The sequence below is a fragment of the Zootoca vivipara genome, chromosome 8, assembly GCF_963506605.1.
Source record: "Zootoca vivipara chromosome 8, rZooViv1.1, whole genome shotgun sequence".
In the NCBI taxonomy this organism is placed as follows: domain Eukaryota; kingdom Metazoa; phylum Chordata; class Lepidosauria; order Squamata; family Lacertidae; genus Zootoca; species Zootoca vivipara.
In genome coordinates, this window is record NC_083283.1 from 33,184,171 (window position 1) to 33,199,530 (window position 15,360).

Below are 15,360 nucleotides of genomic sequence, written 5' to 3' on the forward strand. Positions count from 1 at the left end.
TTGCAATGACCAATGTCAGACTGAAAATAACAATTCAGGAAAACAACTAAAAAAGGTGCCAAGATGAAATGTATCTCAGTGATACTGATGCCAGTAAAATCTGGAAATTGCTATTTAGCAATCAGCTCCTGTCAAAATTACATACAAATTAATTTGGCTGAACTTTTCATTTTTCCAGTTTCAGTTTCAACTTTATGAAATGATTCCATGTCAAAAAAAGAATGGATTTCAGAGGTCCCTAGTAAGCAGTTGAACAATCCTCATCTACTCAAGATGAAATGGAAATATTTGTCACAGACTTCAGAACATGGTTAAACATTTCCGTGTTCCTGTGAATCTGTCTCTCTCATTAATCCTGCCTGAGGGGGATATAAGAAGACTGATAACTTTCCAAGCAACTAATGAAATACTCTGCATGCAGGGCTATTCACGTCATTCATTTTCCTCTTAGAGTTCACCAACTGTTCACTCTTTTTGCTCCATGAGCTTTTTCCAGGGACATGTTGCAAACGATTCAAGTTTTTTCATGTAATCTAAAAATAATAATCCTCCTCAGAGCTTTGTTGCAATATTGACAGCTATTTTTAATCCCTATGTCCAACATTAAGGTCCGTTCTACTTGAAATGCCATGTAATTGAAATTACAAGCTTTCTGCTCTGTATAGCAGGCAGCATGCCAGCACATTTTTACGCCAAAATCATACTGAGCTAGTCCTTCCCAAACCATGATTCATGCTGATGCAGACAGGGAAAACCTACACAAATGGCTGCATGTAATAAGACAGAAGCAATGCTTTTGTTTTTAAGAACTGGTAATTCTGAGATTGACAATCTTACGTTATTGCCGAAGATAGCATAGGTTCAAATACAGTGCTGATTTTCATAAAGAGTGGCCCTTTTACTAATAGTGTTGTATACATTTAAGATAGAAAGATACATATTCTATTTGGTATAGAAAAGAAGGCCAGGAATCTAAATAAGAAGTCTTTAGTAGGTTTTTGGGGGGGTTGCCTTAGAGGCATTAGCAAAGCCAATGAACGCTTGTCATAGCTTCCTTTACAAATCCTCATGACACAAAGGGAAATTATATGGTAGAATCATCTAAAAAGTTGTAAATGGTCTATTTTGGTGAAACATAATATTTGCTCTTCATTTCCCAATGCAAATACAGTGGAACCTCGGTTTATGAACACCTCGGTTTACGAATTTTCGGTTTATGAACACTGCGGACCCACCTGGAACAGATTAATTCACTTTCCATTACTTTTAATGGGAAAGTTCGCTTCAGTTTATGAACGCTTCAGTTTATGAACAGACTTCCGGAACCAATTACACCCATGCTTCGGGTTAAGTGCGCTTCAGTTTGAGTACTCCGCGGATCCGTCTGGAATGGATTAATCCACTTTCCATTACTTTCAATGGGAAAGTTTGCTTTAGTTTATGAACGCTTCAGTTTAAGTACTCCGTGGGCAGTCTGGAACGGATTAATTCACTTTCCATTACTTTCAATGGGAAATTTTGCTCCAGTTTATGAACGCTTCAGTTTATGAACAGACTTCTGGAACCAATTGTGTTCATAAACCGAGGTACCACTGTAGTCACTACATTTCCAATTAGTACCACTTCTCTGATTGTCCCATTCTCTGCCATCCTCTGCCCTTTCCAGAGCCACAAAGAACACAACCAGTTTTCATCTTCCCCCCATCCTAAATCCTCATTTTTCCTCAGCTGAGTTTCAAGCAGGCATGATACTCAAAACAATGGAAACTTTAGGAAAAAGAAAAACTATCAAGAGATAAATTGATATTAAATTGTTTTGAAGCGACAGGAAGACACATCATATGCTGTCTTGTAGATGCCACTAGCGTATTTGAAAACCCAGAATGACCCCTTCAACTCTTGACTTCCAGAATTTACAGGATCATTGCACTGCTGAAATCAGCACTTGGCTGAGACTGTACTCTGTGTTCTTTCCAGATGTGAATGTCTGCGGCTGAAGAAATATGAAAGGGTAGAACACAAAAAATTTATCCCAAGATGCTGAAAAAGAAAAGACTTGGTTTGATGTTTCAGAGAAGGTTTTAAAGTAGGTTACTTCACAGATAACATCCTTATTCATACATTAGCAACCCAAGCTAAAAGCAGATATAGAAAACAAAAGCACATGCACCAAATTACAAATAAAGCATAAAAAATAATACAGCTGGTAAACCTAAGGACAGTAAGCTATTTATGTGCCAACAAAGAAAAGACAGTTTGTATAAAGGAAGGAACAGTGCCACCAGGAAAAAGAAATAATAATGGAACTTTGAAACTGTGGGTCAAAACAGACAAATCATGGGAGTTTCATAAATTGGATATCCCAACACTTACATTTCATTTCAGAGGTACCTAGGAACATCCCTTAACTAGACTGGAGATGCAGCACTGGAAGAAGAAAGAGTACAATCTTTCTACCTATGTCATTTCTCTGCTCTGAATTGCCACCCAACAGCAGAAGATACAGAGATTTCCACAGTGTGACTAATAGTAATGGGGTGGGTGATTTAGATCAAGAAAATGACATATGGCAGGGAAAGGGCTTCTGTTTGCCGCTCCCATTTAATTTTGAGAATTCTCCCATGGCTGCTTGTTGAACCAAAAACAGTGGGAATCTGATCATAGTTCTCCTGCATCTCATCTATTGTGGTCTGGTAACAAAAAAACAGAAAACATAAACTTAAGTAACAATGGGAGTTGGGCAGAATAGGAGTTAGAAGTAAATTAAGAGTTATGAACAAAAAACCATGAAGATTTATTTATTTCATTACGGTAGAGCATTTTTACCCTGCTCTTCATCTAAAATGGCACTCAGCACAGCTTATTAAAATCACAAGTGAGGCATATCGTATATATTCCACAAGTGACAAATGCCCCATTTTCTTTTTAACCGATGCGGAACAATATGCTTTGGACTCAAATTTTGCACTACATTGCAAAATAACCTTGACTGAAGTTGCATCGTTCATGGATAAAAGTTCGCAAGCGCTTAAGCTTTTCCGTGATGTTAACAAGTGTGAGGAGGTTATGCTGTTATATAAACTCATTTTAAGAAATGAATGTCAGTACATTTATTTGATTTAGTTTCTGAAAATCAAGGGAGGCTGAAATGAGTACAAGATGTGCCATTAAAACTTGCTTTCTTGGTTGTAATAAAACACCTTATGAAAAACAGTACCTATTTTTGTGGAGAACAAGCCACTGCACACTCTTGCACAAGCCAACAAAAACAGATTATGCGATTTAGTTTGACAGAGGTTAACCCTATCATAGCTATACTTACATCAAAATATAGTATTAAAAATATAGCATATGATCCAGCCAGTTCAGTATTTTTAAGGTGGATTCATTTCAGTTGCAGAGTAAAGCAGGTGCCTAACACGCCTCCTATTACAGGATTTTAAAGTGCTTACCTTTGTCTTGATTCTGCCAATATATCTTTAAAATTACATATTAAAAATTAACTTTAAAAATCCTGAGCTCTTGGAAAACTGAAAGTACATGTTTATACATAAACACTGACATTTATACATGCTGAATATTCTGGTTGACACTGAAAACTTGAACCAACTAATTGGTTAAATGTGATTCATATTCTAGTCCAGCGCTCAGGGAATGTGATATGCAAACCTCCAGTATGCCCTTCAGTTTCATGCCAAATGTATTTAAGTTAATCTAGAAAAACGGAGGGTTTATTTGTGTTTATTTACAGAATTTGTGACCATAAAACTGAAGACAGCATATATAGGGTCCTTATTCTTACCTGCTCTGCTCCTTGGAGTACATCCTCCAATTCATCACTGCTTTCCATTGAAATTTCTGCTCCAGGCACTGATGCTGTTTTAAAAGATGGGGGAAAAACCAATAAAGAATAATGAACATTTTTTATTATTGTGCACTCCCCGCACACCAACTGCAGCTGTGGAGATGAGATCAGAAGCATCTGCTTCTGGGTTTAAACTAATCATAGCTCCCCATTAGGTTTGAACTCAGGGAAGTGTGGCTAGTTTGTGTTTAGTGAAAAGACCAGTATTGTACATTATGGTTTGAAGCTGGCTTGTTTCAATCAACTGAAGCTAAGCCAACCACATTGATTCCAAGTGCTGATATCACAGGGAACTCTGGTTTGTTTAATACTGGAAATGAAAGGTCCGATCTCCCTTTTGCAGCCATGCCAGGAGAGGGGAGGAAAGAGTACACAAAAGAAAGAGTATCCTGTTGTAATAAACCTCAGTTTCAGCTGATCTAGGCTTGGCATGACTTAGTTAAAACTGGGTTGCCAAATAAGTCTCCTCTGTTAATGAAAGCTTCTTTAAATAACTTCATAGCTGTGTGAGTGATTTCTTGACTTCTCAACTAAGAAATAATTCACAGTAGCATTGGAGGTGGCGGCAGGGCACCAACAGTGCCATCCCAATAGCCACAATGCATTGACCCAGACACAGAAGGGATGGGGAGGGAGCTGTGGTAGCATCATCCTCGTTCTGGAAAATGCAGCTCTGCTGCCCTTGCACACTGCTGCTGAATATTTGGGCAAATACCATTGATTTGTGTCAGTTGACCCCAAATCTGCATTTGCTAACCTTTGCATATATTTGTAACTTGCATTCATTGCTCAATGTGGAAAAGTGGCAAATTTCCAATAAAATATCAGACGGCAGAACAGCATTGTGAATGCAAGATTTACTACAATATGGAAGACATTAGGCTTCAAACCTTTTTAAAATATGTGATAAACACTTATCCCACCACATCACGGTGCGCAGTGTTCAGTGATAATGAAAAAATGTTGTGGGAAAGTCATTTTAAAGACCTTTCTGTTTCACGCATAGTTATTTTAACACAGCCTATATATTGCCATCCATGCATTGCCTTATTAACTGGGGCCAGTTTGCTTTGTTTTGCCACATGATGAGCAAATAGCTTTGCTCAGGAGTGGTAACACTGTTAATCCATAAATAATTGCTATTTTCAGAAAATACTGTTGTACTGACTTATGTTCTGATGAAGCAATTATTATCTATGAATAGCAGACTGAAACCATGTAATCCAGAACTAATTATTATGCAAGTATTTATATATATCTACATATAATTTTAATTAAAAAACTGACCCACTGGCTATGTGTTACATTAAACACGTGGACCAACAAATGTTTGCATAACTTGCATTAACTATTGACATAATATATTATGCAGATATTTATTGCAAGTCATAGTTCACATGGTAATAATATACTGGACCCCAAAATTTGTTGATTGGACGCAACATTAATTTTAATGTTAAATTACGAAAGGTGAAACAACACCTTTAATATTTATACTACCTGACACAGAGTCTGCATCATGGCCATTACATCATGGTCCAGTGTTACTCCAAGGCGGACTCTGATTTAGATTACCATAAAGTCACTTATGGTACATTTTGAATTATGGTGCTGGAGGAGACTCTTGAGAGTCTCATGGACTGCAAGAAGATCAAACCTATCCATTCTTAAGGAAATCAGCCCTGAGTGCTCCCTGGAAGGACAGACCGTGAAGCTGAGGCTCCAATACTTTGGCCACCTCATGAGAAGAGAAGAATCCTTGGAAAAGACCCTGATGTTGGGAAAGATTGAGGGCACTAGGAGAAGGGGACGACAGAGGACAAGATGGTTGGACAGTGTTCTCGAAGCTACGAACATGAGTTTGACCAAACTGCGGGAGGCAGTGCAAGACAGGAGTGCCTGGTGTGCTATGGTCCATGGGGTCATGAAGTGTCGGACACGACTAAACGACTAAACAACAACAACAAAGTCACTTAACTCTTTGTGCCCCTTTCTAAACCATCCGGGCCTGAGGAAGTGTTCCCTCATCATCTGAAGACTCCCCTGTAACTTCTCCTGTTTCATAGCTATCTAGGAAAATGTGACCGCAGAATAAGTTACAGGCTTTTTAAGGACTGCATGACAGCTCTCCTAGGGGAGAGGAGGCACTGGAAGGGAAAGCGAGACTTCTTAAGTCTTCAGATGACCCTGATCCTTTGTTGAGGAAACATCACCATAATGGTTTCTGTTATTGTTAATAATAATTCCCTACCATTCATCAGCAGGTCCCAGGGCAGGTTACAACAATTTAAAATTCAGTATGAAGAACATTTAAAACAATTAAAGTAACAGAAATATCATGAATCCTGGAAACACATGTCTCAGTGTCAGGGTAACATGCATCTCAGGGTAAAGAGATGCATCCTCAGTGTTTACTAAAAGCTGCTTAGTGAGTAGCACCTTTGTGGGGAGAGAATTCCATAGTTGATGGAAGTTTATTAGTTCTGGGCAGCTCCATGTACAGCACATTGCAACAATCCAATCTGGGATTACCAGAGGATGGAGTACTGTGGTCGAGTCCTCTCTGCCCAAAAGGAGACGTATCTGAACAGCTCCAGTTAGAACTGGAAATAGGCAGGCCTATTCTTCCAAACCTTAGTCAGCAAGGTTCACTGGGAGCTGCCCAGGCCAGCACTTCTCCCACAAGCCCCCAGCAGACCAGTTTAGATAGTCGGAACTTCATGGAACTCCCCTCCCTCATAACACTCATTGAGTTGTGAACTCCATAGGAATATTCCTTACACTGAATCAGATCAGCAGCTATCAGGATTTCAGACAGGGTTCTTTCCCAATCCTACCTGGAGAGGCTAGAGACTGAACCTGGAACTTTTGCATGCAAAGCAGATGTTCTGCTCCTACTGAGCTTCAGCACTTCCCAGTTCTGGATTTTTAGCTAATTCATAAAGAACAAACTGCCACAGGAGAGGTTTTTTGAGTGTAATCACATTGTGCCTGCTAACCAAGTTATACATCATTATCCAAACAGCAGAGATAAGCACTTTAATTCTGCAAAGCCTCAGCATTGTGCTGTTGTCTTCAAAAAGCAGAGTTGCATCAGCGTTTTCCACACAGTGTTAAGTCTAATCTCAACAGGGAGTGGAGTGTGAACAGAAGTGAGAGCAAAGAAAACAAACTTAAATAGCAAGGAACAGGGTCTGATGAGCTAAATTTCTTTCCACACATTACTATAATTTGGTAAGTGAAAAAGGAATTTGCCTCCCACCAAAATTGGTCTTAAAAAGTTTCCCAGCAGATATTCTCGAATGTGCTTTTATCAGTATGTATTGAGTCGTTCAGATTATTCCATGCGAGGTAGCATAGCTCTTTCAAGAACTTACCGACAGATTGTGGTACTTCTTGCTCAAGAGTCTGAGACGCAACAGATACATCCTCTGTTCTTTCTGCCAAGTTATCCCCTTGCAGTCTAGGAAGATTGAAATGGAAACAATTTGAAGTTATATGGAACATTCCACTGATTAATGCACAAGACAACTGGACAGCTGCCAGCTTGCACTGCTAAGCACCACTAGGAGGCTGACGCCCTTACAAATGTGTTGAAAGATCCTGGGGCTGGAGGCTGCTGGCTGATAATTTAGTGCCTTACAGGCATGCAGCTGCTAATGGTGCCCAACATGGGCTGCTGATACTTTGGCTTGTATCTGCAGTGGAAACTATTATTTTATTTATTAAATTTATATACCACCCTTCATCCAAGGATCCAAGATATGAACTGCGGCAGCACTCTCCATACCTCCAGTAAGGGCTCTGGGTCCTCCTTCTCTCACACAGGTGCTCTGTGGTAGAAGCTAGTAGCCACCCAGTAAAACCTCTCAAAGCCACCATCGAGTCTGTACCTTACCACGTAATTCATTGAAAACATTAGTTGCACAAAGTGTATCTTTTAAAACATTAATTATTAATATTCCTATCAAAAATACGTATTTGAGACTAGCTAGCAATTTCTTTCTAAGGACTTTGGGAGGTTTTGTTTGTTTGTTTTTGATAAGCGATAACTTATCAAAGCTGCTCCATCTACAGCTGCTATGGAAATGGCTGGTGTGACTGAGCTCCATTCACAGCCCACCAGAGGTTAGCAGTGGGATGACAGCTTTGGGAGCTGGGCGAGAGATCTGCCTCTTACCAAAGCTGGCCCCAGCATACCAAGCACTGTTAATCTCCTGTGCCTCCTGCCTGGAGCTGATTCAAGTTCTAGGCAAGCGGTACAGATAAAGGTTCTCTTTAACCTCTCCAAGGTATGCGCTGACTAAGCTCTGTTCATCTCTATCTTCATGACTGCTGCACTGAGCAAGACTGGTTGGTTAACGTATTTGTTCAGTCTCAATGATTTTGCTAAACCATTTCTGAGACTAAACTAACATTCCCCAATTCCTCATGGCTTACTGGCTGGGATGTTCCCAGCTAATTTTTAGGTAGCAAACACTCGGTGTATGGGTGCAGATTCATGCTCATGGAAGATAGGGTTAAAGGACTGAAAGCTGGAGTGGATGAGCTGCTGATTTGCAAAGTACTAAAATATCACACATTTAGACCACATAGGAAAGAGAACTTAAGTAGAAAAGATTTCTTATCCACAGTTTTGAAAAGCTTTATTCACAGTCACAGTATTTTCTAAGGCTCAGTAAATATTGAAGTTAGCTGAGCAATAGCAAGCCTGTAGCTTCTTCTTGTTTTTGTGTGTGTGTGTGTGTGTGTGTGTGTGTATATATATATATATATATATATATATATATATATATATATATATATATTCTTGGCATCTGTTCTTTTTTCAAAAAAGCTGTGCTTTTTATAAATGTAGCTGTTAATTACAAATGGAATTCATAGTCTTTAAAAAAATGTATAATGTATTTCAGGAATGCCGGAAATATCCAACCTCATAGGTGGGCTTCTCTCTACAGTGCCAAATTACTTGGCAGTGATTTCAGTAATATAGAATAAGAAAGATTGGTCAAAGACAAATATGCCTTGTTCCCCCCCCCCCCTCACACACACACATGAAATGGAAAAGAGGACATAGAAGACACATATCTACACTGGATGGGTGCAGATACTAACTAAAATCAGGCCCGGTGACACACAGAAACATGAGTTCGGCAGCTGCTGAGAGCCCACAGCCACCTCCTTCCAGTCTCCTCTTCCCCAGATGTGAGTTTTTGTTTCCTCAATTCATGCCACAACTGGCACTAACACATTCTTGGATGTCCAAGACTGTCCAAGACTTCCGGTCTGCCACGCCGGCTAAAGAAGACGCAGGGACTGCGAGCTCCGCAGTCCCCGGCATCGCGGAGGGGGGGGGAATTCCACGGGGCGCGCGGATTCCCCGCAAGAACCTTGGGAAGGGCGTCCCGAGGGCTCAAGGTCCGGCAGGCTCCGTGGGGCGATTCCTCTGCTGCCCGGAGACTCAGTAGAGTCTCCGAGAGCCAGCGGAGTGGAGTCGCGGGAGCCATTTTTGGACGACATCGTTACCTCCGGTTTAGCGAAGCCCTGAGTCTTCTACCGGGCAGCGGCAGATTCTCCCAAGAAAATAAAGGACTTTACAAAGTAAGTGAAATCTTCATTGGGACTTTTTGGATTTTAAAATCAACAATTTGGAAAATTGGAAGAGATTTAAAAACGGGAGCCGATCTCTTCCTAATGGCTAATTAAGAGGCGCATTAAATATTCCAAAGCCAAAGCTGAAAAAGACACTTTGTTCTTAGTACCCGAAAGAAACAAAGACCTTTTACTCCTTCTCAAACCCCGGCGCCGGCACCCCCTGAGGAACAGCAAGTACGTTAAGGGGAAAAATTTTGACAGCTGTCAAAGCTGTCAAAACTGCTAAAAGACAATAAAAATTTGTAAAAATTCGTTGAGAGTTTAACCGGCTGTAAGATCTTATTAAAAGAGAAGCATTTGGACTTAAGAGACGATTTATTGTGGAAAAGTTAAAGACAATGGAAGGAACAGCCAAGATGGAGGAAAGCGTGTGTGAATGGAAATTTCCAGTGTGCTCTGTCTCCTAATCTCCTGCCTGTTTGTGGTTAGAAGGAATGAAAACAAGGTATTCACCAAGCTTCCAAGAGGCTGTTTTGAACTATTTAGAGACTCTGAAGGACATCCATAAGACATTGCAACACTCCAGTCTAATATGTTCAGAGACTTTGGTTCAAGATCAGGACTCAGAGGATAATGTTGAAAGCCAGCTTGAGATTAAAGAACAAGAAGTGAAACTGAGGTGGATTATAAAAAAGATGACTTGGAGGAAGAACAACAAAGACTTGGAAAAGAAAAAGACTGCCGCAAGGAACAACAAGATGAAATAAAAACCCAAGAAAAGAAGGCCTCTGGAGAGACTGAAATTTGGGGATGGGCAATAGAGGGAAAGGAAAGGCAGAAGGAGGGGGGGGACAAAGGCCTGGATTTGGAAGTGGGAAAGAATTGGTGTGGGGTGAGAATTTTAGTTAAAAGGTACTTTCTGAAATGTTGGCCTTTTAAAGGAATGTTGATCCAAGGGGGGGGGGAAGGCACCGGGAGGGGGAAGGAGAGTCAATAGATATAAAATTGAAATTTCTGGAGGGAGGTTGAAGAGTGGTTTTGGAAACAAATTTTAGATTTGTATTAACATTTTTGTGTTTAGATGAGTGTATGGGTAGAGGGCCGACTTCCCTCCTCTCTTTGCTCAGAAGCAGCTAGTGGCAGGGGGTGCTCTGAGGGGGGAGGAGGGGGCGGAGGGAAGCCCAGACACAAAAATGGAACCTTTGAAGTGCTGCGCCCCGCAGGTTCCTCTTGTGGCAGGAGGGGACTTGGGGAGGGGCAGTATGAAGAAGGAGGAGGATTGAGTGAATATTATAAGGATAAGATTTGGAATTGGGGTAGAAAATCCGCCATAATCAATTAGAGAAGTTTAGAAAACCAGGAAGAAGAGAATCGAGGAAGTCATAAAGACAATGTTAAGAAAATAAGAAGTGGGAATTTTTATTTTTGTTTTTTCTTTTTTGTGTGCGTGCTGTGTTTTAAGGGTTGTGTTAAAGGAGCAGCTGGGGGAAAACCAATCCTCAGAACCCCTCCACCCCTGTCCTTTCAGTGGCAGGGAGGGGATGAGGGGGGAGGGGGAGGTCAAACCCAGCCTTACAATGGACCCCTCTGATTCTCAACGCCCACGGGTACTACTGGTGGCAGAAGTGGACTTGTGGGGGGAGGGAAATTGGAGGGACAGATCATATTTTGTGTGTTTTGTTTGTTTTGTTTCTATAAAAAAAACAATAAAAATTATTATATATATAAAAAAAGACTGAACTTCCTATCTTTCCTCCTAAGCCTGATCCCCTTGTACGCTTTCTTTATCCACAGGCACCCTCTTGAACATGCACAGAGCCTTGGCTTTATCTTTGCCTCCTCTCTGCAAATTTCTGTTCTTTGAACTAGATTGTCTCACCTTGGCTTCTTCTAGGGAAGGGCAAGGCTGTCAGTTAAGGTTTCTCTGAGTTGCTTTCTCTCAGTAAAGCAACCAAGCTTTAAAAGAAGATTAAACGAATTCATGAAGATTTCCCACATTATTTTCATTTTTGTATGCATTACTTGGCTGAAAACTGTATTGCAGAATTCAGAGAAGTGTCAATTTCAAAAGCTAGCTGTGTTTTGGTTCTTGTATTGGTTTGGAAAGTGCAAATTAGACAGGTTTGCCTTTCAATGCCAGGTGAACAGAATTTCTCCCCTGCCCCATGTCTCTTCACACCTATCCAACACTCAGCTGCTAAAATAATTTGCCGCTGGACCCTCATTGCTCCACCATGCAAGCATGGAACTAGTGGGATATGAGCATTTTAAACCCCAGTGTGATGCTCCATCTTAAATCCCTACACTGGCTTCCTAAATCCAACACTAGCTCCTTGCCCTTACCTTCAAAAACCATTCATAGCCTTGCACCCATCTGATACATCCACACTTATATCCTGATATATCCCTGCCTGTGATCTTCATTATTCCAGCTCTAAGCACATGCTTCTAGCTCCCACCATTTCACCCTTGCTGCACTGTATGCTTGGAACTACCTTCTCAGGATCAGAGATTTCACCTCTCCAACTTTACTCTTTCTCAAAACCCACTTTTCAGTGAAGCCTATGGCTGGTTCCCATGCCCTACTGTAATTTCTTCTCTTCTTACTCCTTCCTCCCTCAGCAATCAGACTGATGAGTGCTATACCAGCTTCCTCTTCTAAGGCTTCTTCAAAGGTATCTAACCCAGAGATTACCAGAACACAGACAACAATAGGTAGGCTACTATCTGGGCCATCAGTTGAAGTTGATAGAAGGCACTCAATGCCACTGGGGCCAGTTATGTCTCAAGTGACAGGAATAGATCCAGAAGTACCCGCAAGTGATGTACATGCTTCTGGTAAGATAAAAATGTAAAATGAAGAACTGAATCCTTATCTATGTCACACAGGTGGTATCAAGGCCACATTTTCTTTTTTCTTTTCAATTTTAAACATGGTTTTATGTGAACAACAAGTATATAAAAGTGTATCAAATTACTTGTTTTACTTTCTGCAGCCACTCCTAAAAATGTTCATGAAATGACATCAGAGTTGGAAACAGACAATTGTTTTGTGGAATTAACTATAGGCTTTCTTTTTTGTGTGCTTTCTGATAAAACCTCATCAATTTCACTCCTCTGATAACTTTTAATATAGAATACTATCTGGGAACTGTAAGTAATTACTCATTACAGCCTGAAGCTCTAGGGAAGTCAGTTGCTAATTCTATAGCAGATTATCACAATATGAAAGAATGTTCATTTAAAGTTTGGCAATAGTTTCCACATCTTGCAGAGTTTTAGAAATGTGAGACACAATCCATCTGGAACATCTACATAACTTCTTTTTTCCCAGTGCCCATAATCATAAAACATAAATATGTTAGCATAGCGTGAATTTCATATTGTATTTCCTGAAATGGTTTTCAATGTGCTGAGCTCGTTCCTGTACATATTCAATGATAACTAAGAACAACAGCCACTTTTGATTCACCAATGAAGAAGCACAACACATGAGTTTAGTGATGCCCAATGTGTGTAGTCCTTTGAGTTGAAATACAAATTTCTGTGGTTTAAAATTCCCATCTTCAAGTACTTCCAAGTCTAGCTCAGGTTTTAATCTGAGCCAGAGAAGGATGTCTCCTTTTACCACCTCTCTGCTCCTCTCCCCTTCCCTATAGCAATGTCTCAGGCATCTCTGGAACATGTAATTTTCCTAAAGCACCAGCTACTGTTCCCCTCCTCCTCCTCCTCCTCCTCCTCCTCCTCCTCCTCTTTAGTTACCCTATTGCATCTTTATTTTCTCATCCCAACCCATTGCCACCTCAAATTCCCTGCTGTCCCTTACATCTCAAGAGAACAAGCAAAAAAAAAAAAAAAAAACCCACCTAAGTGGCTTCCTTGATTTTGCTGCAGACCACGGTAGGCATGGGAAAGGTTTGGCCATGGCAGGACCATCACAAAACACTTTTGTCAGCAGCCACACTATCATTTCCAAGACTCCACTCTCTTTACTCCTACCTGTGCTAGTCACAGATCAGTCACCGATTTGAGCACTGGAACCTACTAAGTATACCAAAAGGTGCCCCCCTTCTAGCTCATCCCACTGCATTGAATTGTTGTTGTTTAGTCGTTTAGTCGTGTCTGACTCTTCGTGACCCCATGGACCATAGCACGCCAGGCACTCCTGTCTTGCACTGCCTCCCGCAGTTTGGTCAAAATCATGTTCGTAGCTTCGAGAACACTGTCCAACCATCTCGTCCTCTGTCGTCCCCTTCTACCATCCTTCAAATTTATGCCTATCTTATTTTAGTTTTGTTAATGCAATGTGATGGCCCAAGACTAGGCTCCCCATGCTATCAGAGAAGGGATCCAATGGCAAAGGGTGTGGAAGACTGGGTTTAGGAGCCATCTGAGGAAAAAGCCTCCAAAGCAACCAGCCTATAGGATGCTCCCATGGAGGGGAAGCTCCATCCACTCTGCATGAGGAGGTAGTCTTACTTCCTTCCTGTGACTCAAAAGACTCATTCCTTTGGAAGTGTTCACTCCACCGCTGTAAGACATTCACCTTCCTGGGGGACTATTTGAGGCCATAGTTGATTCTAGAGACTATTGGTGGAGCAACATTTCAAGCACTGTTTCCTTAAATTGCATCTAGTTTAACCTTGAAACCAGCTCCCACAATGTGCTGTCCATGGTCCTGACCACCACAGTCTATCCTAGACTCTTGCTGCAAACTTCTGTAGGCTCCAGCCTATAACAAGACGCTTAGATTAACCTTATACAAAACTACCTGAGAGTAAGCCTCATTGAACTGAACAGGGCTTACTTCTGAATAGACATATATGGGATTGTGCTCCTAAGCACATATTTAGGGAATGCTCAGCCATGCAAGAACTGTACAGTATTGAGCCAGGAGTCACCCAGATTTTGAAGGATATACATATGTGTTGGCTTAGTTTTGGAAGTCTGATTTTTCACATTATACTGGGTTTTAAAATATACATTCCCCACTAGTTTACTTAGAAAAAGGATCATCTATTATTTACAGACTACTTACTATAGTAAATGTTGCTATAGGCCACATACTATAGCAATAGCCACAAATAAAACTTTAAGGCCTCAATATTATCTGAATATGAAATACAGTGGTACATTGGTTCTCAAATTTCATCTGTTCTGGGAGTCCATTCGACTCCGAAGCAGTTTGAAAACCAAGGCACAGCTTCCGATTGGCTACAGGAGCTTCCTGCACTCAATTGGAAGCTGTGGAAGCCACGTTGGACATTTGCTTCCAAAAAATATTCACAAACCGGAACACTCACTTCCAGGTTTGTGGTGTGTGGGACCCGAATTGTTTGGGAGCCAAGCCATTCAACTACCAAGGTACCAGTGTACTAACCTTTCTAGGTTCCAGATGTTGGTACGTACAAAATTTCTACTGAAGACTAAAGATTCTCTTTCATTTGATAGGTTATTCAGCCTAACAAATGTCACTGCTACAAAATACTGTGTCAACAATCCTGTAAACATTTACCTTTGAGTTAAATGAAAATACTTATAAGTAGACATGCATAGGGTTTTACAGCACATTACACTTTTTTCTGTGATTAGTAAAGATAGATAAACATGGAATTACCCTCTAGAAACAAAACAAAACAAAAAAAACCACACGTGGCATAAAGTGACTTAGAAGTGCACTGAATTTTGGCATGGGTGAATTTTCTACCCCAGCTAATGTTAGCAGACTGGGTTAGTAAAAACAACAAACAACAAACTATCGCTTTTCCACAGAAAAACAGTCAGAGACAGGCCACCAAAGAGCACTGGAGTCAAATACTGTAATACAAATGATCATGCTTCTCTTGAGAAGCTTGCTTACTTGTTACAGGCAAATATATAGCCTGGTTAAGGAATTAAGG

The 15,360-nt window shown here is 40.7% G+C and overlaps 1 protein-coding gene across 2 annotated transcripts in view; it reads right to left on the bottom strand.

Annotated features, from left to right (window-relative positions):
* Positions 1-15,360, bottom strand: part of C8H8orf34 (chromosome 8 C8orf34 homolog) — a 95,490-nt gene that overhangs the window by 23,835 nt on the left and 56,295 nt on the right. For both annotated transcript variants that reach the window (XM_035125357.2, XM_060277763.1), the window contains exons 9-10: positions 7,243-7,328; positions 3,803-3,876 (exon numbers count right to left, since the gene is read on the bottom strand). In XM_035125357.2, the coding sequence (XP_034981248.1) occupies positions 3,803-3,876; positions 7,243-7,328 (160 nt within the window). The remainder of the gene's footprint in view (positions 1-3,802; positions 3,877-7,242; positions 7,329-15,360) is intronic.